Genomic DNA, 25,038 nt, shown 5'->3' with positions numbered 1-25,038 from the left:
TCGGGCGATTTGGGATGAAGTCGCAAACTTTTTGCATAGGCACGGTTAACATACTAAACATTATAAACCAAACGTCACGCAGTTGAAACTGTCTGCGGTTATTGGACAGAATATCAGTGAAACTCGCCGCACTTCTGGTCTCAAACATTTTACATGGTTTGGCATAGTGTTTTTGGAATAGTTTAGAAAAGGATGAACACTGTGAGCGCTGCCAATTTTGTTTTGTGGGACTATCCCACAAAAGCTCCAGGGTTGGGTGAAAACGATCAAAATGCCACTGTGAATGCAAACTAAGACTCAATGTCTAAAACGGTCATGTACTTTACTTACACATCAGCAACAGTTGTAGGAATGTTTCCTCAACCCTTTTAGTCTTCGTCCTGGAAGTTTATAATACAAAATGATTACGCTGTATGTAAAAAAAAAAAATGTATAAAGAAAAGATTTGACAGAATATAGTAACTCACCTCTTTACTCAACAGTTTCTGGAGCCATTAGAGTCAGGCTTTGAGCCTCTCTCTCATTCCCTCTTTAAAAAAGAAAGAAAAAGGGAAAAAGCCAATTGAAATCACATAGAGTCCATTGCCAATAATATGATCAACATAACTAGGTAAAAAAATCATTGATACTATTTCCTACTATGATTAGATAAGATGACATTTCTAAATGAGTGTGTTGTCCCATATGTGCTGAACAGATTTAGATCCTCGTAGCACGGGTCAACAACACCAAACCTCCGTTAACAGACATCTGATCTGACACACCGATTATTGCCGCTGCCTGGGGTGTGTCACTGAGAACAAGAAGACAAAGAAGCAGAGAAACAGAGATCTACTGGAAAAAAAACGTTTGCTGGCCCAATCCAGAGGTCATCAGAAACACACAACAACAATGGTCAAATATGGAGCAACCTAAACGCCATCAGGAAAGACTGTGATGCGTTTCACATTAGTGTGTTGATGGACAAACATCCCTGCAGCCCTGGGATCACTAAATTATTCAAGCAATGAGTTTTAGATCAAAAAAGCATCCAGGAAGTTCACCTGAAACCAAACTGGCTTTTGGCTTTAAAGTTTCTGTCTCCCCCATGAGGAAATCTAATAATACAACAACAAACTGTCAACACATCCACATGAGACACACCGGGGTGAGAGAGCATCCAGAAAGCGTCCCTCATATGGGAGAATCTTAGGACTAACAGCCATCACCACCGCCGTTAGCATTCCATTGACCGCCTTCTGGATTTTGGCGCACCACTTTGTCAGCGAATAACTTAACATCTGAAGCGTTTAAAGACTCTATTTGTCCACGGTTTAGTTCTAAAGAACACAACAGGTGTAAAAGGCTCCGTTACCCATGTACTTCATGTATGGCTCCGTAGCAGGTGTTTATGTAAAAATAGGCTAACACTGGCCACACCTTTTTTCCGCTGTCAAACTTGCACAAGCGGATTGTTTACACCCTAAATGCACCAGCCATTTTTTGATATTCATATATTGGTGGCAATTCGGTCTTGGCCTTAAGCAGTGTTTTCTAAAAAAAAAAAAAAAAAAAATAAAAATTAATATTGGACCCCTTTGAACTGTTTTTTTGTTTTTTTAATTAATCAAAATGTTCTATCAAAAATGTTGCCGGTGTTCAGGGGGCACAGCGGCAAACATTTTTAGGAAAAAAAAAAATCTATTTAAAAGAGAAACATAGAGCGCGGGGCAGTATAGATTCCTAAACGACTCCCTTTTTAAACAAAAAACATTTAAATGCTACATTTCAAAATGTTTTGAATCCATCACTTAATGAAATACTTATATAGCTCATTATTTTAGGAATTTGTATGACATTTTTTAAATGAGCATTTTATAAAAATGTCATCGCCTGCAGTACTGCAGACACTGCATACTGGGTATGTGTATGGGGGTACCCCCATTTGAGGAACACTGCTTAAAGTATCAAAGTTTCAGTAACAGCCCTACACACTTCTGCTTAAACACAGGATGAGATATTACAGAATTAAACAATATTCTCGTGGGTCAAGGCCCCTGAACCCCGACCCCCCCCCATCTGTTAGGATTTAACACTGTCTGACGCAGGGGTCCTTGGTAATGTGAATATTACATAACTGGGCGAGTCCTGCAAAATAGAAAGCAGAGATAATAAGTCTATTACCAAAGCTTCATTCAGCATGGCTCCTGCCTCTCCTCTTCGTCATCTTCATCAATCAGAGGAGATGTGAGAGAACCTGAGAGTAAAACAGAAGCAAAAAAAGTGAACATACAAGTTGTAAAATGAGTCGTGAAGCCCGCCAAAGCCAACTTACTTTAAGGAAATCAAGAGAAATGTTCTCTCTTGTTGTTGAATAGTCAAAACTCGAGCTAGTGACCTCCTTGTCCAGCTGCTGCAATAAATATGCAGAGGAGGGGAGAAATCCCTGAGATCTGTCGATACTTCCTCACAAACCCAGGGAAAACTTTTGTTTTATGTTCTTAGTCATCGATTATATTCAAACTTTTCACAGAACTTAATTACTGCACTATTGGGGGCTCTAACGCAAAAAGCTATTGCTCTGCTTCAACCTCACCTCAACCTAGTGGGTGCCCGTTAGAGGCGAGCTCATGCTCACTTCCCTCCAGGCGCTAGACGTGCCCCCTCCCCCTTTCTTATCCAATTTCACATTCAACCCATGTAACTAATACATCAACCGGGGCTCAAATCAGGCAACATTCCCCTACTACACCTCTTGTACAACCATTGATTTGTGCAGGAAGATTGACTCACCGATTTAGTAGCTCGGAAAGAAAGGCCGAGATGCGTCCGCAAATAAGACCAGAGCCGAGTGGGAAACCAAACTCCGATAGCATTTTGGATGCTTCCATGGTAAAAAGCATTGGAAGCTGTAACATCCTCCTCTAGCTGTGCCAGCTTCTCTGTTCCAATTTGAAAGTAATCTTTAGACTGCACTATAGCAAAGACAACATCTTTGCAGAAAATGTTTGAGTCCTTATTTGCGCAGAAAACATTCTCCTCTTATGGAAATCTCCCAGCCAGCTTCTTTAATCCTGGCTACATGATATGTTATTCTACTAAAACTGGAGAAAATGAATCAGTCTCAGAGGCCGTCCCGAGAAGTTTTATTATGCTGGAAACCACTACCTCATTATGTTGATAAATGAAACGTCCCCCTATCACGCCTACACCTCTGGTAGTCCACTGACGATCCACGTGAACGCCCCCCCCCCCCCAGCATTTATTTATTCTCACAAGCAAAATAATTAACTTTTTTCCAGGGGTAAAAATATCGGCAATATCAATAGTATCCAAATTCAATACTGTGCATCTATTATTACTAGAACTGGGCCTTTGTAAATTATAGATGTGGTCTAGACTACTCTATCTGTAAGGGTCTCGAGAAACTCTTGTGTATTGATACTATACTAAAATTGAAATGAATCCCTAATACAACATTCTGGCATCTCAAAGCTAGAGAAATGGTTTTTGGGCTCAAGACTGACGTCTGACCTCGGTGTTAGCAGAGGGCCGCAGCAGCACCATGATCACCAGCAGAATGGTGGGAACAGGAGCCCCAGAACGATCGTCTACCCACAAGCCCTCCACCCGTGCAAGGACAAAATAGAAGAGAGCGATGATGTTATCAGGCTGAAAGGCTGTTACTTTTCATCTGCTCCGTATAAACAAGACAGGAACTAATGATGGGAAAAAGCGATTCGGGACCCAATACAGACGATCATCAAAGACGGAAAACAAACTGACCGTCTGCAGCGACCCTTGAAGACCTTGGTGGTCATGATGAATATGATGGAAGATGTGGACCAAAGTAAACACCAGGCTCAGTATATGTCTGGAAACAATATGCAAATGCTCAAAAAACAAGCTCTGCCAGCGGAACACAAAAGGTTATGCCTGCCAAAGGTGGCAAATACAAATGCATTACATACTTTAATACATGAGCAGCATACAGTTACTTTATCCTTTTTACATATGCAAGTAGTTACTTGATGTGTAAAAGCTACATGGCTATGTTTTATTTAAACAGCGTTTCTTAGAAAAACGATCTCAGTCCACACAGGAATATACTCCATAGCAAAACTAATCTCCGTTCCTATAATGCATGTCTATCATATACCATTCACATACACTGGCACGCGGTGCGGTGCAAACAGGACGCAGATTGTCTACTACTCTGCGGTTCAAACTCATGATGTGTAGGTTTCGTCAGTATCCTTGGAGAGAGAACAAACATGTGGAAAGTAAGACCAGGGATTTTATTGCTTGGACTGACCCGAGGTGGACCGTTACTGAAAGGTTGTATCCGACCTAACCATAAGACGACTGACATTTTTCCAAGGTCTCGGTTTGAGCCGTCCAGATCACAGAGCAACCCTGGCGTTTCAACCAAAACGGCGGCATCGGTGTTTCTAAATGTCTCCGTTCAGGTGCCTTAAAGCCGGAGTCGTGGGGACACCAGGCTGTGAACGTAGCCAAAAATATTTGTTTTTACACCACGAAATGTAAAGTAAATGTCGCCTACACTAAACATTCTGATCATAATGAAGCAGCTGTTCTGAACTGAGACACGCTCTATAAGGGCAGTCCATCTTAGAGCAGTTGGCACTCCCGACAACAGAAAGAGAGAGTGTTGGTGAGTTCTGATACAAGGAGAGTTCACAACATTCCTGCGGAGCTTTAGGAGACAGTGGTTGAGACAGGTGATGAATATGTAGATGCAGGTTAAGGAGAACATACTTATATCATTCAAGTAACACAATCAAAAGCTTGTGTCCGCACTGCAATCCCCGACTATCTGTGAGTATTTGCTGGTTGGGTAAAGGATATCCACCACATGACGGAGTCAATAAGGGAGAGGCTGAGATTAGCCCCAGGGCGACTGTCCTCATAGAAAACCCTGGAGGAAAAAAGAACAAAAGACTCAGATTTCCGCAACACGCCACAGTGCTATTTTGATGTTAGATCTGGTTAACGATCCTTTCTTTACGAGCGCTTTGGCTGCTTTTGAATTTCCCTCGGATAAATACATCATTCCATATTATCATTCATGGTCTGCCTCCCAGAGACTGAATCCCGCGAACCTTTCTCTTCGCTCAACAACTTTATTATACAGATGCCTGAGAGCTGCGCCAGGCAAAAAATTATATGTAAAAAACACACCACTATCAGCTTAATCGCCTGTGGAGGCTGCAACAGCTATTCGTCATCTGCAACAGTGGGCTGCTCATTATATTTTCCTAATGAAACTAGCCAAAGAAATTGATTAAATCTAGTGAAACAGAAATGAGCTCCTTGACAGCAGCGATAGGGAGCGTCCAGAGAAAGCTACACTCTGTGTTAAACCTTTTTCCTCTCATCTATTTTGTACATTTTGGGACACAGTAAATCTTCTCAGGGCGGTTTGGTTGATATAGATTAGTGTCTTGTGCAGCCATACCACAGGATCTAAAAAGTTGCTTCTTGCTGCAATCTGAGCTAACACGTTGCAGCGTCTATAAGCATTATCCTTGAGATTTCTCATGAAAAGAAACCTCGCTGTTGTTACTAATATGAAAATTCTAATTATACACCAAGGGATTTACAGGAAACATTGCATGTAAACCAACTTACTTACTGCTGTTAATGCCTTACAAAACATTTAGTACGCCGCTGCTCACAATAAAAGCATTCAACTGGCAAAACACAGGGTGGCTTATTATGTGAGCAGTCACAGATAAATGCAAAGCACTGTGTCCAGAGCTGTTGCTCCAAGTAGGCTAAGACAATATTGAGAATAAGCGGTTTATTAGTGAGTTTATACTACGCCAGTCACTCTTAGCACACCTCCACTCCACGGAGGAGAAAGAGCAGGTAGAGAAGCCCAACGGCTACCAGCCGGTGCACTGTGGTACACACCTTGGCCTAAACAAATGAAGGGCAAATCTTCAATATACTAAGCAATGGTTAAAAGGAGAGTTAGCAGCAATCCTCCCTCTGTTTTTTAACTGTGTACAATGCCTCTCATTGAAAAAAGGTCATGGTTTTGATTTGTCGAATGGCAGAGTTTTAGCTGAGCCTCAAAAAACGCCCAAAGCCGGTAACTTAATGGTTAAGCGAGCAGCGGTCGTAAAAACAAGCAGAAAATCAGAGAAATAAAACGGGTTTTCGCTGATTCATCTAGAAATGCAGCTGTAGCAAGCATCACCCATCACTTTATCCACTTCTGGTTGAAACAAATATACATCCAGCTACAAAAAAGCCTTAACCGGAGAGAAAAACGGAAGGAGAAAGAGGCGTTGTGAGAGATGATCGCGCGCTGTCTTGTCGCACCGGTGTGAAACTGGGAGGTTTCAGACGCTGACGGTTTCAACTCGTGTGGTCGCAAAATCATCTTGGTCTAAACTGGGCTTAAGATATGGAACCGATGAGGGATTCCGATAAGAGTCAATAAAAAAGACCCTTCATGGAATTTTTAAATCGATTCCCAGTTCAAACCGGTCCGCGATGCCCACAATCCTCCTGAGGACATATAAAAGGTCAGTTACCTCAGTAAACTACTTGACGATGCCATAGCCAAGGCTGACAATGAGACCATGATTCGGCTAGAGATCTTTTAAGTGCAGAGAGCAGCTCCAGCAAAGATCACGGCACCTTGACTGGAAGAGAGAAACAACAAAAAGCGTTGTTTATATCAGACTCTTAGTAAAGCGAAAAGAGAAAATCAACTATTCCACAGACAAGTAGATATATAAACTCAACGAAAAACCGCGTAGTCTCCTTGGTAACGATGCTCTGGTATTCAGAGTAAACACGCTTTTCCAGCATGCCGAGGATGATGCAGCTCCGATCAGAACTGGTCCGAGCAGGTCCCTCCAATAGCAGGCGAACAAGAGCCAGAGAGCCCCGAACAACACATACAACAAGCACATGACCATGAGAACTGCGGCGGACAGGAGAGACGGAGAAACGCGTCAGTTTTGAAAAACCAACGTCTTCAACTGTTTCTGAGGCCGTCAACCACATGCACTGTCAGGTCAATTTAACATATAGTCATATCACAACATCATATGGCTCAAGGGCTTTACAATCTATGCAAAAGACAGACATGCAAGAGACGTCAGAACAGACCAAGATCATTTAATTACAGTATACCACCCCAGGATGACAAACCACAAAACACACCCCACTAAGCAACTCTGTCCCGAGAGGGGCCCACGAGATGCGAGTAAAGGCTTCAAAAACATAAGTAAGTTATCTTGTGGATTGTTTTGTTAAATATTTGGATGTTTCATTTGGAAAAGGTTATGCCCCAAAAGGTCTGTTTACCCCAGACCGCACTGTACTCATTAGTCCGCCAAGACCACACAATATTAAGACTTTTTTTTTTTGTTAAATCTAATGGTAGACGTAGCCATCTCAGGGGCCAGTCGCTGGAGAAGAGTAGTCATGTTGACCCTTCATCTCAACTTTCCTGGGGAAAGAAAAAAAATAAATTATATAATATATATATTTAATTACTTTTGTTACTACTTATTTATCTACTAGTAAATATGACAGATCCTAAAGATTATGAAGTAAAACTGTGTCTCTCACTTGTGAAGCAAAGTTGCTTGCTGGTCCGATGTCTTCGTCACTCAACTCGCGGAACAAAGGCAGCACCTTCACTAGACCGATATGGACTGTCCTCCCAAGTTGGCCACTGCGCTGATGGCCGCAAAAGAGCTGTATTGGAGCAAGAACATAACGGTTAGGCTATTTGCTTTATTTATTGTGGTAAGACAGTTGGTTGTAAAATGTCTTGATTATGGTTTAGTAAGTGTACATCGATCCGCCTAATGAGCTAAAGAAATGAAACGCTTCCCAGTTTGATCAGGGGACAGGCAGCTAGGCAGATATGAGGAGATGTTTTTACAGTGTGTTTCTAGGGACAGGCAGCTAGCAGATATTGAGGAGATGTTTTTACAGTGTGTTCAGGGACAGGCAGCTAGCAGAGAGTAAAAAACGTGCGACATTTCTTGAAAGAACTTTACAGATCAAGTAAGAACAACATGTCTTACCGCTTGTCGGCCAACTAAGGCTCTGATTGGAAGGGTCACTCTAAAACACAACACAGAGCAGAGTGGAGCAACGCTACACTACCCACCTGAGCCCGGTGAAAATGTAGACTATGTACATAATTGTGAATAAATGTTCTTAAACATGTGTTTCTTTAATTTTACTGTGCTCCAACATTCTTTGGTGCTCATTACCTACATTAGGATTCAACGAAATGCATTTTGGTATTGTTGTAATTTGGCTATCTTTTATTAATAAATAATCTAATAATTAAACGTTTTTACTGGGGTAAAGACTTTGGGCAAGTAGAGTTCTGACCCTTTGGAACCTGACACAGACGAGATTTATTATTATGCTCAATATGTTCAAACCTTTTTATAGCACTGCATAGCAGCATGATCTGTGACCACCTTTGGGCTTGTGGAGAGCTTATACGTGTGAAGTCTGTGTAATCACCGGTGAGAGCACAGAGTACAGAAATATGTTGTGTAGCAAATAAGGAAATGTGTGAAGGGTAAAAGGAACAAAAGAAAGCAAAACTTGGTATGACGTTACCGCCATTAGATAACTGCGGCACTAATAAACACAGACGTTAAACTTCTGTTAGAGTATAGTGATGGTTCATTATGCAACCCTTGTGTTTACGTGCATCCTTTGTAGACAACCCTTTAGTCTGGGTCCACACCTTGGGTAAGAAGAGGAGGAGCGTTGTCAAAGTACACGTAGCCCTGACTGTAGAGCCACTCCAGCGGTCCTTCAACATGTGGTCCAACAAACATGTTCATCGCTTTGTTGTCCTGCAAAAAGACAAGGACGGGGGAAATCAATACACTGTGCATGTCAGTTCATTCTCTTAACTATACTATATACAGATGTTCAAACTACCCAATAATGGCGAGCAGTGTCATCTGCGACGGATAGAGCAGAATCTACATTACCGATCTCAGCGGTGGGTCATTGCCTAAGATGGCGATAAAGTCCTCACTGTTCTTAACAAAAGCAAGGAGACGGGGCGCTTCTAGGAGTAGAGCTTTAGGGGTGCCTGGCACCCTTTTAACACTCTTTTTATTTTATACAACGTTATTTACTCGCTTACTGTGCGTTTTAACATCATTTTGGCTGGGCATGGTAGAGAAACGCTGAATTTGTAGACAACATTCTGAGAAAACCTACCTGAGCCACAGGGCCATAACTACAAAGGTGAGATGGTATGTCAAATGAAATACAATTTTATCTATGAAAAGCAGACATTTCCAAAATCAGAATCAATAACTGAAAAAATGTGAGATTTATACATTTATAGAGGCTGACACCACTGTTTTCTACAAATGACTCAAGGTTTTTGGAATGATTAGGCATCGGATTCTGGGTTCAGTTAAAAATGTGTGACATTCCTAGAGAAAACTCCTAATTCACAATAAATAACACTTTTATTTTTTAAGGAATGCTGGATAAAAAGGGCTAAAACGCGACCCTGACAAGGAGATTCTTCTACCTGTTTTAGTGACATGTTTTGAGCCTGACAGAAGAAGCCTGAACTTTCAAGACACGTCTGAATGAATAAAACCCTGGTCAACTTACACATACCTTGCTACATCCTTGCTTTTTGACCCCTTGATCAAGACCTACACGACAAGGTGAAGTACATAAAGCCAAAGCAGCCGCTGAGTTTAAAAACGCTTCTGGACAAAAGTCCAGCCCACGGCCATGAAAAATACTTGGAGTAAGGACACAGCAAACCGCTCTGACTGACAGCCTGCTGAGGCTGAATGTGAAGCCAAAATCACTGAACTGGTTTAAAGTCCTGGAAGTGAAAGGCTTGAACCGATTCTGCTCCTACTCAGGTGCAGGTTCAGGTTCATACTTGTATTTTGTGTTTTACTACAACATGTTTAGTGCTTTTATTCAAAAACCATTAGTTTTCTCATATGCCCATGGCATCGTATCCACCCTCTGACTGAATACGCTCTGTTGGAGCGCCTGTCTCTTAAGCTCCCCTCCCAAAAAAAAAAAAGCCTAGTGATTGGTCAAACGTTTCTGGGTGTTCCGCATGTGTGTGCTCGGAAAAACTTCTCCCCAATTGAATTGACACATCTGAAATAAGATTACAGGTTTTCCCTAACATTGCATGTAGTACAAGTGCGTGCCTGGAGCAGCTGACCATAAACAATCCAGCCCGAGTTGACAGATGTTGAATAAAATGTATTCATCATGTGTGCTCATAAACGTCAGTATATTCACTAGTGCATTATTAATCATGTGTGTTATTATATATTTGAGCGAAAAGCAAAAGCATTACACCTAGTCTGCTTGGTTTCAGTGTTCTAGTTTACTGTGATCTATAACAGGTTGTTGTGGGACATGTGTCCAACCATAGCTCTGGCGAGTGAGTTTAATATTGAAAGCAGGGCCAAGGGTGGTTAGGAACGCGTCCTGTGTTTGGTGTAAAATCCTCTCCAGTAGCAGTCTGAGACCGTATACTATTTGCAGGCCAAGCTCTGCAGACACACCTCGAGAGCAAAAACACAGCACACAAAGATGTCACGTGGTAGCAATGAACCCCCTGTGCACATAAGATCATGCAAAAAGGGAAAAGAGTCAGACAAACTTAGGGAGAGCTATGGATGCATATTCTCTGTAACCTTGTCTTGGAAATATATATATTCATTTATTGTAATAAACGGTTCGTTTATCCAACCTACGGACTGGAACCTTCTTCCTGAAGAATCTAGAAGGCAGGATTTCGGCCCTACACAGAGTAGCAGCTTAAGCCGACGGTCAAAACTGTTGGAGGCGGAGTGTTCACAACAGTCTGAAAACGGAGGTTTTACCAGAGAGGTTACTGTTGAAGATGTAGATAAACCTGTCTGGCACAACACAAGAACCTGTGTGTGAGTCATGACAAAACCAACAGTTAGACTCAGACTCACAGATAAATCCAAACTCCACCAAACTCACCGGCGTGTTAAACACCTCATTGTAGCAAAACAGAGGAGCGAAGGTACCAGCTGTGTTAAGAGGCCAGGTTCCTAGCACAGGACGCCGCGTCACCTGGACTGCACAGAGATAAAAGAACCACTGCCGTAGGATTATAAGACATGTCTAAGGCTTTACTGTATATCCCATCCGCTGTTCCACCTTCATCACATTACAGGAGTTACTGGGTATAGTAATCTGCTGTTTTTTTGTGCCCATACTTGCCCCTAACTCCTCATCTAGCTCTATTTTTAAGTGACTTTTGCTATTCCTTCATCATGTTGCAGCATGGCATTGTGGTCTATTTGTCTGCTGCAGTAGAAGTAGAAATCAATATCGTCCTTTCTTTGCAGGTTCTGGATTTATCACTTATGCCTGACGTCTCTAGAGAGAAGAAATAGTCTGATGCACAGGGGACTGACAACAAATCTGACTTTGTACTAGCAAATGTTGAACATTTATAATCGGGCTAAGCCTGGTGAGATACTTATCAGCATACTGAAATAACTGCTATAACAATACATTGTTAGGGGAATTTTACCTTTAAAATGTTTGGATTCCTCAAACTGAAATGTGCTTTTTAAAAATCACACACCAAATCTGCACTAGTCATGTCAAGTCACCATGTGACTACAGGCAGTGGAAAAAACGGATGCAGACATGGTTCTCTGGAGAGCCTATGCAAATGTGTGTGTGGGGGCTTTACATGTTACACCCACACTCAGGAGTTCTTGATCAAAGTAAGTAAGTAACCAACTTGAGGTATATTGTAACTGGGTCAAAACGAGATCTGATGCCAATCCTTGTAAATTTTGTACCTACCAGACATAATCGTTGTACTTTGCATATGTAATGCTTAAACTGAGCTGGATGCAGATGCAGGCCGTAGCCTGGGGAGCTGGTACCCTCACTGTTGGCATAAATCTGCAAGAGGTAAACTACTCACACTTCATGAAGATGGGTGGTTGGCGTACAGCTTCTTTCGAAACACAGCATCCTGTCTGAAAACCAACAAAGACAATCAGTATGAATCATCCAATCACTCGAGCCACACAAAAAGCCTGGATACACGTTTCAGGGGAGCACAGGGGGTGCCTCACTAAGACCAAGACTGGATACACCTCACCCAGTTCTGAAGTCTTTAACGGCTGCTTCTGTGTCTCAAAGAATGATTTCAAAGTACTCTTGCTAGTTTAAATCACTAAACGTTAGGTCCAAAATACATTTCGATCTCTACTAACTATGACCCCCCCAGACCTCTCAGGTTCATCTGGGAGACAGGTCTACTTCTGTCCCAGAGTCAGAACTAACAGGGTGAAGCAGCTTTCAGTTTCTATGCTCCTCATATCTGGAAAAAACTCCCAGAAACCTGTAGATCCGCTGCTACTTCTCATTCTTTAATCAAGGCTGAAGACCTTTCGCTTTTTGATGCTGCCTTTCTTTAAATGACTGCTCATTTCTTTAAATTTCTTATGCTGCCTGTACTTTTATTCTTGTGTTTATGTGTCTTGTTTTAACTGTCTATTCATGTGTGTTAGCGTTTTTAATGCTTATGATTTTTAAATGTTTGTACTTGTGTTTTATCTGTTTAATGATTTTGTGGTAAGAACTTTGAATTGCCTGTTGCTGAAATGTGCTCTACAAAAAGCCGCTTCCTTACAGGGAATGCACAATATTTGTTGAGATAAATCACGAGATAGAATTACCCAGCTTTCATGAGCTAAGTGCATACTACAGGGATGGACACTGGGCATAATTAAATGTCCTAACATTTCTGTATTTTTCCTCAAGCTTCTGGCTAAAAGACCATGTCATTAACCAAAACCCATCTTTTTTATCAGCTCCAGGCCCCCAGGCATTATTTCTATCTCGCGTAATGGTCAAGTGGTCTTTTCTTGACAGTATTTCACAGGTTGGTTTTTTTTTATATTATTGATAACATTGTCCCATTGCTTGTTTTTGTAATATTACGGTTCTTTATTAAAATAGCAATTAAAATGAAAGGCAGTGTATTGCTCAGCACCCCAGGAACAGCGCAGTGTGAGTGGGAGTGATGAAATGAGCGCGTTAACTAACAATAAAAGAAAGGAAATAGCCATGCCCAACATTTGGCCGTTCCCAACAGGCATGTCTTCACTGGCACTGCTCTAGGAGAAGAGTTTAAAAATAAAAAAGGCGGATAAACAGCGGAATGAAGGGTTGCTAAGTGCTAGTTAGCTACCCCGCTAACACTTGCTATGAAGACTTAGCACGACAGCTAACAACACCAACCGTAACAGCATATGTTGAAGGTGTGACACTAACCGAGTTTATCTCCACTCCCACGGAAACCTCTGCCGCTGTCCCGAGACGGAAACCAAATACAAAAGCAGGAAGCATAACGATGCGACTGTGCACTGGCATCTTCATTTGTTCTCTACCTACTGTTACACTACAGCGTCAGACTTGTATCCGCGTCCAGTTCCGGGGGGGGGGGGGGGTTCTGGCTGTAGTTCACAGTGTCACCACAATATGGCAGCAACACCCTCAAAAGGCATTTTTTCCAACGGACGGCATGTCCCGCCCTACTTTCCATCTGATTGGCTAATACTCGTTGCTGCTCGGATTGGGTTGGTTAGGTTTAGGTTTAGGTTTGTGTCATTGGACCGATACATCGACGCAGCCGCGGTGGTTAGGCAAGTGTCAAGGTAAGCCAATCAGAGGCAGAGTACGGAAGAGTAGGGCGGGACATGCCCTCGAAAACCTATGAAAAATACACAAGCGTGTGCCCAGTGGGAGCATAGACTGTATTTATTAATGTTACCAGTCTATGAGTGGGAGGGAAGTTAGGTTGACAGGACAGGAAGTCTGCTGGTGGTGTAGCAGTGTGGTCTCTGCTCTCCTTCTCTCACTCTGTCAATGTCAAGAGAGTTTTCACAGAAAAAATGTGTAACTGTTCAAACCCAGAAGACCACAACGCGACTGAGTCTGCTCGACATGGGCGAAGTGGCCCACAATGTTAGGTTATATTTTTATCAACCAGCTGTTTTAGCCCTGCAGCACTGACAACTTTTTTATTATTGTGCTTTACTTTTTCACATGTCTCTTTAAAAGGTACTTCATGTATGTGTGTTACTTTTTTTTATTAAATGTTCAAATCACCAGCCACTCAAATCAATAGTGGGTATGAAATCTGATTGCCACTAGATATCACCAGCTGGAGGCTAGTGGCTTATTCCCACACTACTAGTATTGGTTTACAATACTGCAGGATGAAAACTGGCTTTAAGTGTGTGTGTGTTGTGTGTGTGTGTGGGGTGGGTGTGTGTGGTGGTGTGTGTGTGTGTGTGTGTGTGTGTGTGTGTGTGTGTGTGTGTGTACTCATATGTTACTCTGCCAGGTAACCCAATTTTGAATTTAAAATCACAGGGTTTACAGCCAGGTCCGTGCCTGCTAAATTCTATTTCCTGTTTGCCGTTCCTCAGTGTTGTTCCTGATGATGAAGGGAAAGAAAAGTTCAAGAAGATGACCATGTTGCTTTTTACACGTATGTGTGGCCATTTCATTTAACGCTATAATGTACAATTTGTATCAAAAAACCGTAATCACTCAAAATTAACCTCATGTTGTCCTCGGCTCATGCCAGTTTCAATATCATTGGTTCTTTTTAATTCCCCAAAATAACATGATTATTCCACACAACGCTCTTTGGCAAGTACAAATCTCTACTTTCATTCATTTGGGTGTCTTATTCAATTTTATAGCATTTAAAAAAAAAATGGAAGCGTTTTTGAAATAGTTATGATAAAAGTTGACATATTATCCATCAACTCCAATCTTTAATTTGTTAGTACTAAATTCTGATTTCTGCTTTTCTAACTCAAACATTAGGTAATTTCCTATAACTGAGGTTTATTGACCATAAATTCCCCAAATAACTGTAAACTAAAGTTAATAGTTGCGTTACGTAGTGTTGAAAACGTCAAAAAAGTGACAAACATGAAAAAAAAGGGACAAAAAATGTAAGAAAAAGTTTAAAACTGATAAAAAGCATCAATAAAGTGTTAATTTTCTATTTTGAACAGGAAGACAACTCGAGGGTTAAGTTGTCTGTAGTAAAGAGGGACTTTGACTGTCTAACTAGGCTAGGAGGCGCCACACCTAGACAGCAAAGTAGCAATCATCATCATTTATTATACGCGGGATGAAACCAGGATTATCAGCACGGGCCACGGAATCTCCAGATGTGAATTTAGTGTTACGTAGTGCTGAAAACGTCAAAAAAAGGGACAAAATGGGGACCAAAACGTAAGAAAAAGTTTAAAACCTTGCTAAAAACGCCTCAACAAGTGTTGATTTCAGTTTCGAGGGGAGACAACCAAGGTTAAGTGTATTTTGCAGGACAACGTATAATGCATCGTAATATTGGTGTTATCCGTTTAAGGCGACAGATAGGGCCCAAACCTGCAGCACCGAGCCCTTTTGGACACCCTGGTCTCACAGAGAAGGGGGCCCGTTTGAAACTGTTGGAACCTGACAACAGGTCTGGACTCCGCTATGCTGTAATCAAACAAAGGATGATCTAATTTTTTATTCATATTTGACACTATTGGTCGTTGCCATATAATATTTAAAACAAGTAACTGGTGTCTTTCTGCTGTGTTAGTGCACATCTGTGGGGCTCACAATTAGGTCTAAATTTGCATGAAACTCTCACACTGTACATTGTATTTTCACTAATAATTGTCAACTATAAGTCATATAGAAAAAGAGAGATTAAGATTCGAAATAAGATTTTTATTTTGGTTAATTTAGTATTACATTTAATTTAGTTCACATTCGAAAGTCTTCATTCATTCACCCTGCATCAATTAAAATCCTCTAAGGGACAATAACCAAAGTAAGGTTATACGTAGCAGGTGTGGAATAGAATGATTTCACAGGATACTCTCTTTAGCGCCGACTGCCTCACTGAGCATTATGAGAGAGAAAAAAGGAAATGATCTCAAAATGCAAACAGTGTGGCACGTGCATGAAAAAATTAAGTTCTTATACTAAATCACATTTGCTGAAACTCTTTTATTTTACATTTAAAAATGAAAAACAACCTCTTACTTTGCTCTTTTCACCAGACCCACTGCTGCTGACGTGTCCCCTTGCAAAACTGACACGGTGAGATATTAGAGATGAACGGGCAGCCATTAAAGCCCGCTACCGAGTTCCAGATGTGAGAACGGAGGGCCGCAGGTTAGAACAGTAAGCTAATGATATCTAGTGACCAGCCATGGAGTTCCACAAAGACACTCTTCCTCTCCTAAGCCTCCTCTGGACTCTCATGTTGACCACAAAGGAATCGGAGATTTAATTGTTAAGAAGTTGGCAGTTAACTTTCATGGGCAGCCCCCACCACTCTGCCATCTCTCCATTAGTGCATGATAGGCACTGAGCATGTGGTGTAATTCAGGCCTGCTGTAAACAACAGTGTAAATGTAATTTCCCTTGCAGGTTGTTTAAAAGTATACATTATTATTATTATCATAATTATTAATAAACGTCATCAGTGCAGCCTGAATATTGCAGCACACAATGCGTTACCACCTTTATTATGACCTATAGTGTACTGTACTTTGTGTACACCTGGATTTGCACGTTGTAAAACAGTATTGCTGAGTTATTTGTTCTAAGGGCTTTGTGTGTGTGTGTTGTGTGTGGTGTGTGGTGTGTGTGTGTGTGTGTGGTGTGTGTGTGTGTGTGGGTGTGTGTGTGTGTGTGTGTGTGTGTGTGTCGTATGTAAGTAGTAGTAGTATAGTAGTTAGTAGTAGTAGTAGTTATAGTAGTAGTAGTAGTAGTGTATAGTAGTAGTAGTATTAGGACTTTCATGGCACTTCTATTGTTCAAAAAAGTCAATAAACAGTTTATTTTAAAAAAAAGTGTTCGGCCAGTAAGTGTATGTCAGTGGTGTCTACGAGTTAAGGAACCTCTAAAACCTGGACCAGCTTCCCAGATCAAATGGAGGGGTACGCCTCTAACTTCCACTGTTGCAGCCCTTGGACAGAGTTTTACCTTTTCCCTCATCGCTGGCAGCTTGAGAGTGGAGAGACGGTCTGAGGACTCGGTCACCTCTCCTGGTCATCGGGGCGTCACCAGGTCGTGTGTGGCGTTTCCCTTCCGGCTGGAGATCCTGAGTGAGGACAAAGCGAGGTTACATTCAACTCCAAAGGCAGACTGTGGCTGGAGACGTCGAGGGTCCTCCCGGGTGAGAATCTCAGGGAAGGGAAACAATCAACACATGGAGAAAAAAAAAGTGAATGAATTGATTCTCTGGTTTTTGGTGTTTTCTTTCCTCAGGGCCACATCTCATGGTAGTGAGGTAAGATATACGGTCAAGCTGTACGTCATATGACTCCTACTGGAAGGCCTAATCTGGTCTTTAAATGTTTTGTTGACAGCTTCAGAGGACCACACAGGTGGATTAGGAAAGAGACTTTCAGCAGTTTGGGATATCAAGCGAATGGTTTGTTTCTGCGTTTTTACCATTTTAAAAGGCATACTTAGTCAGTTATTCCAACATGTAGATAATTACAGTTTTATCTCCAGATGCTTTGAGATATTAGCCTAATACAACGGACTGGAGAGGAATTTGTTAGTTTCTCCAAGGACCTGATCATTATTCTAGTATATACCTTTTTTACGTATAGTTTATTCTGTCAAAATGTTGCATTATTAACTCACATAGTTTGATTCTAACACATTAGATTATATTCACTTTATTGTCATTGCCACGTACTAGGCTATAATAACATAGTTATAAGCATCGTTCCAAACTAATTAGAGAGACACTTTTATAAAAGGAAAAACAAAAACTACAGCCATTGAAAATCCTACATTAAGGACTAAAAAATAAAAACACACACAAAACATTCAGAACCAATATAGGGGTCAGACCTCCACCAAGGCCTGCCCTATTTCACAATGTTCCTCACGATCAGGGAACTTCCCAGTCTGGAATTTTTTTGAATATTCATTTTAAATGCAGAACAAATGCCCCTCTTGCAATGGTCAGGAATGTGAAAAATAATTTGTGTACCGCCCCCCCCCCATTCAGATCAGCTCCAAAAATGTAATGGGTCCTTATCTGGACCATGCAACAACCGTCCTGTAACTTTCATGGAATCGCGGCCAGTAGTTTTCTGTTTTTTTTGTGATCTTGCTGACAAAGATGCCAACACAAACCAGACAAACGAAAGGAAATAAAAAGTAAATAGCCTGATTTTTGTCTCCAGGTCCCAGTAGCATTGGGTCTGACCTCTGTCTCCACGACGGCTTCAGTCACGTGTACGGCCTCCAGAGCACGCCGACGGCCTGCAGCTCAGAGAACACAGGTACACATGCAGGAAAAAAGGACGTTTATGCTGAAAGACATATTATTTGTATTAACAGCTTTCATATTTCCATACCGATGGTAGTCATGGTTTCATTTGATTTGACAGAGACGGGGAGCCTATTACCGCTGTATAACCTGGATGTCTTTGCGTTATGACTTGTCCAGCCGCTGGGCCTGTATGGGTCCGTGCCGCTGCTGCTGGCCAACAAGCCCGACAGGACTTTGGGTGTATTTGGCTAAACGCATCCCGAGACGTTTGAACGTTCAGTCAGCACGTCGACCACCAGGAACGTGTTGTTCCAGTGCAGTTCTCTTACAAACCAGGCTATCAGTGGCGGCATAGTTTACACACCCATGCTAAAGTTGATTAAAAAGAGGAATAAAAACCTCTTCATACCCTTCATCATACATAGAGATTGGTATCTGTTATTTCAGTTAGACTAATAGCTGCTGTGATTTGGATTGAGAGATGATTTTTTGGATCCCATGCCTCTCTCTATGTATGGAAGTAAGTTGATGGTGTGTGTGTGTGTGGTGTGTGTGGGGGGGGGGGTTTTTAATTCCAAATCCATAGAACTGGCCTGAATAAAAAATGTGCCTGCGTCTGTAGAATTTAACATAGGTTATGTATCCTATACCCTCTGTATTTTAAGAAGAACATTTATTATTTATGATACAATATTCATTCACAAAGAAAAATGGTTCCTAAAAGGTTTGGATTTTCCAAAGTTTTTTGAATTAGGCATAAGATCAATTTCCAGAGATGTTTTTTTAATTCTTTCTTTTAATCAACTTAGCTAGTATACTATGCAAGCCGCTGTCTGTCTGGCAGAGCTTAGCTTTTCATCAGTCTGCTTTCTTATTCCCAAACGTTCGAGAAGCAGAATCGTGACTGAGAATTTTGTTGGTCAAATCCCAGGCAGGGTATAGATTTTTATGAAAATAATGTAAACCACTGTACGTTTTGGTGCTGCTTTGGAAGTCCTTCTGGATGAATAAAAGTCATTTAACTAATAAAATAAGGATGGGTCCTAAAAAATACCACAGAAACACAAATGAATTATGAACGTACATCTTTAGGTATGTTTCTAAAATGCTTACCTTGCAAATTCAATTGAATTTCCAAGGTAACGCATTTTAGAAAATCACCAAAAGAATGTACTCATAGGCATGATGACCCCCTACCTCCCGGATGGCCGAACACCCCCAGTGAAGAGGAGGCGGGGTGGAGCCTCAGACGGACGTCCAGCTGGCGTCTGAGAGCGGGGTGATTGACTGCGTGGTCCTGCTCGGGCCCAGTCCACAGCAGCTGTTCACCCAGTACGGCTCAGCTGACTGGTGGTGTGCACACCGAACGCATGTTACTGGGTTTATCAGCTGATAAAAACAAAGCATGACCTGGAAAAAAAGAGGATATTTAGACTTATGAAGGATGCTTACGGAGGCTTTCAACCTAACAATGTCTATTTATTTGTAGTTTCGTCTACAATTACCACAGTTATTCTGTTTGACAAATAAGCACTGTAGGATTCTTTACACTGTATCCCCAATGTTGTTGTTGACATACTCCATCTGTATGACTACACATCACCAACCCCAAACACCCCCCCACCCCCCCCTCCCCCCCCGCCCCCCCCCCTCTGTCAGGATATCAAGCCTCCCCCTTGTTTGCACTCGGGTACCACCAGTGCCGCTGGAACTCGCCGACGAGGATGATGTGGAAGGCGTTAGATGCCGGATTTGATCGCCACGACATCCCATACGAGTCATCTGGCTGGACATCGAGCACACGGACGGGAAGCGTACTTTACTGGGACTCCGCTCTTTTCCCCGAAACCGGCCGCCGCATCCACTAGAGAAGAAGAAGAGGAAGTGTGAGTTGTAGGCAGGGATGCACCGTGTATTTACTGACTTTGGTTTTGGTTTTGTGCATATTTCTTCTGGTCTTCGTTCAGTGTTGTATAAGTGACCCCACATCAAGGTTGACCCTGATTGGCTGTTGTACTGTGAGGACCAGAGACGGACAGCATTTTGTCAAGAACAGACAGGGGCAGAGATCTGATCAGGGCTCATGTGGCCTGGTAATGTTTCTCTTACTAATGATTATTATTAGTAACTAGTAGGTAATTCTAAATTACACAAAGAAAGCTCTGTGGGATATGTAGTAGGTAAGTTGTATCGTGTGTGTTTTTCTTCCAAGTTTCCAAGTATGTTTAGGTACTTTGGGAGCTGCTCCACACAAATATAGACATATATGAATTTTATTAACAGGTGGTCCTCCTACCTGACTCACCAGCTCAGACACTCGGGCATGGTACTCCAATGTTTGGGTGGATAAGTACAAGGTAGTGTGTAAAGAATCCACAATCCAATGCCACATATATTTTGCAAGCTATTCTGATCCTTGATGAAGTTCTTTGTTGTGGATATGAAATGAAGGCTTCTCACATTTCGTCAAGCACCTTCACACATGCTTGGCCTGGACAGAGATGACTGTCGTTATATTTTTTTTTATAACTCATTGAAGTGTTTATGTCTGACGCAGGGATCAACGCCATCGTTATTTGTGTGGAATGATAGAATGAACCGTCTGTGTTCGACGGGCAGAGCAGACAATGCCAAAGGACGCAGTGCATTATGGGGGGGAACACCGGGAATTACACAACCTGTACTCTTTACCAGGTGAGCGGTAGGCAGGCTCACTAAGCGTCTTTTGATACAGACATCATTTTCTCTTGGGTGACGTTGTCCTACCAGAAAGAATCTGTGGTTGCTCCAGAACTTCAGTCAGGGTTAGGAAAAAATATGTAGCCTGTTAGGGAATGCCACTGTTCAGCATACAAACTCTATAATATATTATAATCAACTGTCTGTATACTCGGTGTCCATACCGGCAGGGGCGGATGTCCCACCTAGAGGCTGGTTCTGTCCCGGTTTCGCCTGTTTTAAGGACCTTTTTCCTCTCCACTGTCACACTAATGCTTGCTTTGGGGGAAATTGTTGGGTCTTTGTAATGTGATTACTTAATTAGGATTTTACACTAATACATAACATAAAAATACATTGAATTGAAAATTAAAACTCTCCAGTCCAATAAAATGCAGATCAGGGGAGTTTTGTGCTGCAGGTTTGACACCATGAAACTGTGGAATCCAACCTCATCTTCCTTCTGTCATGATGAGGCGTGCAATAGGCCAATTAATCGAATTGTAATCGCGATCACGATTTGGACTCACGATCAAATTGCGTGATCGAGCGATTATTGTTTATAAAGCTCATATAGACGCTCGGGTTTTTTTGCAAAGCCATCTCCCGCTCCGTAAAGCCGTCTGCTCATGAGCCAGTCAAGTAGTTCACTTCATCACTGGCGCTTAGTTTTAGATGTAACAGTCACAGAGGACAGAGTAGCGTTGGAGACTCAACAGATAGCAGTCGGTTAATACGTCAGTCTCAGGTTTACCAGTTTACCAGTAAACACAACATTTGTCCCATCTGTTTTTTCAGACAACAGCAGTGAGCAGTGCTAGTGCATCTGTTAGCTGTTAGCTTAGCGTCTGTAGCTGTAGCTCCTCTAGGACGCACCGGTGCTAATGTCCTCTCATCCCGCTGCATGCTGTTTATGGATATGGTTTAATTTTGCGTTACAGACCCATTTGTCTGTAAAGCCGTGCCTGTGTTGGATCTTTCTACGCTCCCTCGTCTACTCTCTCTCCTCTGACTCCGCGGCCCCCCCACAGCGTGCCGCCGGTCCCACACTTTGATGTATGTCTACAGTTTAATTTTCATTACACACAGCTGTATATTGGTTAAGTTGAGGGAGCAAACTGTATTTGTACCAGTGTTTCCGCGGGTAACTCTTATCGCGGCAGCTACGGCGAAACACAGAAAATTACTGATCAGCTAACTTCAGTTGGTAGAGTAACCGCGTGAGCGCGGCGTGCTGACCTGGGCCAGAGATGTGACCCATGGCCACGAATATCATAGTTCATAAAAATGCATCGCAGTTAAGATACAGACGTTTATACACACGACAGTGTATCCGCCGTCGACCAATGATCAGCCTCTCTCTGGGCGTAGCGCCATCACATGCTCATCGCAGTTTACAACTCGCCTTGTGACATAAAAGTGATGGACGCTACTCCCAGAGAGACGGCTGATCATTGGGTCGAACGGCGGATACACATGTCGTGTGTATTAAACGTCTGTATCTTCACTGCGATGCATTTTTATGAACTATGATATTCTGGCCATGGGTCACATCTCTGGCCCAGGTCAGCACGCCGCGTCTCACGCGGTTACTTACCAACTGAAGTTAGCTGATCAGTAAATTCTTCTGTGTCTTCGCCGTAGCTGCCGCGATAAAGAGTTACCCGCGGAAACACTGGTACAAATACAGTTTGCTCCCTCATACTTAACCAATATACAGCTGTGTTAATGAAAAATTAAAACTGTAGACATACATCAGAAGTGTGGGACCGGCGGCCGCTGTGGGCGGGGCGCGGAGTAGAGGAGAGAGAGTAGACGAGGAGAGCGTAGAAAGATCCAACACAGGCACGGCTTTACAGACGAAATGGGTCTGTAACGCAAAATTAAACCATATCCATAAACAGCATTGCAGCGGGATGAGAGGACATTAGCACCGGTGCGTCCTAGAGGAGCTACAGCTACAGACGCTAATAGCTAACAGCTAACAGATGCTACTAGCACTGCTCACTGCTGTTGTCTGAAAAACAACAGAGGGACAAATGTTGTGTTTACTGGTAAACTGGTAAACCTTGAGACTGACGTATTACCGACTGCTATCTGTTGAGTCTCCCACGCTACTCTGTCCTCTGTGACTGTCTACATCTAAAACTAAGCGCAGGGTGAAGTGAACTACTTGACTGGCTCATGAGCAGACGGCTTTACGGAGCGGGAGATTGGCTTTGCAAAAAACCCGGAGCGTCTATGAATAGCTTTATAAAATAATCGCTCGATCACGCAAATTTGATCGTGGGAAGTCCAAATCGTGATCGCGATTAAAATTCGATTAATTGTGCCTATTGCACGCCTCTCATATGACAGAAGTGAAGATGAGGTTGGATTCCACAGTTTCATGGTGTCAAACCTGCAGCAACAAAACTCCCCTGATCTGCATTTTATTGGACTGGAGAGTTTTAATTTTCAATTCAATTGTATTTATTTATTTATGTATTTAGTGTAAAATCCTAACTGAAGTAATCACATTTACAAAGACCCAACAATTTCCCCCAAAGCAAGCATTTAGTGTGACAGTGGAGAGGAAAAAGGTCCTTAAAACAGGCAGAAACCTGGGACAGAACCAGCCTCTAGGTGGGACATCCGCCCCTGCCGGTTAGGACACCGATATACAGACATTTGATTTATAATAATTATAGCAGTTGGTATGCTGAACAGTGGCATTCCCTAACAGGCTACATATTTTTCCTACCCTGACTGAAGTTCTGGAGCAACCACAGATTCTTTCTGGTAGGACAACGTCACCCAAGAGGAATAATGATGTCTGTATCAAAAGACGTTAGTGAGCCTGCCTACCGCTCACCTGGTAGAAGCCGTACAGGTTGTGTAATTCCCGGTGTTCCCAGCCCCCATAATGCACTGCGTCCTTTGGCATTGTCTGCTCTGGCCCGTCGAACACAGACGGTTCATTCATATCATTCCACACAAATAACGATGGCGTTGATCCCTGCGTCAGACATAAACACTTCAATGAGTTAATAAAAAAACATAAATATACGACAGTCAGTCTGTCCAGGCCAAAGCATTTGTTGAAGGTGCTTGACGAAATGTGAGAAGCCTTCATTTCATAGCCACAAACAAAGAACTTCATCAAGGATCAGAATAGCTTGCATAAATATAGTGGCATTGATTTGTGGATTCTTTACACACTTACCTTGTACTTATCCAACCCAAAACATCTGGAGTACCATGCCCGAGTGTCTGAGCTGGTGAAGTCAAGGTAGGAGGACTCACCTGTTAATAAAATATCATTTATATGTCTATACTTTGTGTGGAGCAGCTCCAAAAGTACCTAAACAATACTTGGAAACTTGGAAGAAAAACACACACGATACAACTAATACCTACTACAATACTCCCACAGAGCTTTCTTTGTGTCAATTTAGAATTACCTACTAGTTACTAATAATAATAATTAGTAAGAGAAACATTACCAGGCCAGCATGAGCCCTGATAGATCTGCCCCTGTCTGTTCTTGACAAAATGCTGTCCGTCTCTGGCCTCACAGTACAACAGCCAATCAGGGTCAACCTTGATGTGGGGGTCACTTATAACAACCAACTGAAAGACAAGAAGAAATATGCACAAAACCAAAAACCAAAAGTCAGTAAATACACGGTGCATCCCTGCCTACAACTCACCTTCCTCTTCTTCTTCTCTAGGTGGAGCTGCAGGCCGGCCGGTTCGGGGAAAAGAGCGGAGTCCCAGGTAAAGTAACGCTTCCCGTCCGTGTGCTCGATGTCCAGCCAGATGACGTCGTATGGGATGTCGTGGCGATCAAATCCGGCATCTACGGCCTTCACATCATCCTCGTCGGCGTAGTTCCAGCGGCACTGGTGGTACCCGAGTGCAAACAAAGGGGGTAGGGCTTGATATCCTGACAGAGG

The 25,038-nt window shown here is 42.4% G+C and overlaps 1 protein-coding gene across 3 annotated transcripts in view; it reads right to left on the bottom strand.

Moving 5' to 3' along the window:
- Positions 1–25,038, bottom strand: part of ganc (glucosidase, alpha; neutral C) — a 48,521-nt gene that overhangs the window by 9,546 nt on the left and 13,937 nt on the right. For all 3 annotated transcript variants that reach the window (XR_004331146.1, XM_032511015.1, XM_032511016.1), the window contains exons 11-14: positions 24,793–25,028; positions 24,586–24,712; positions 24,306–24,385; positions 23,955–24,098 (exon numbers count right to left, since the gene is read on the bottom strand). Coding sequence is in view for 2 of the 3 variants with exons in the window: in XM_032511015.1 (XP_032366906.1) it covers positions 23,955–24,098; positions 24,306–24,385; positions 24,586–24,712; positions 24,793–25,028 (587 nt within the window). In the remaining variant the exon portion in view is untranslated. The remainder of the gene's footprint in view (positions 1–23,954; positions 24,099–24,305; positions 24,386–24,585; positions 24,713–24,792; positions 25,029–25,038) is intronic.

Source organism: Etheostoma spectabile, unplaced genomic scaffold (assembly GCF_008692095.1).
Source record: "Etheostoma spectabile isolate EspeVRDwgs_2016 unplaced genomic scaffold, UIUC_Espe_1.0 scaffold314, whole genome shotgun sequence".
NCBI classification, from domain to species: domain Eukaryota; kingdom Metazoa; phylum Chordata; class Actinopteri; order Perciformes; family Percidae; genus Etheostoma; species Etheostoma spectabile.
Note: the sequence above shows the minus strand (reverse complement) of the source record. Positions and strands in the feature narration are given on the sequence as shown.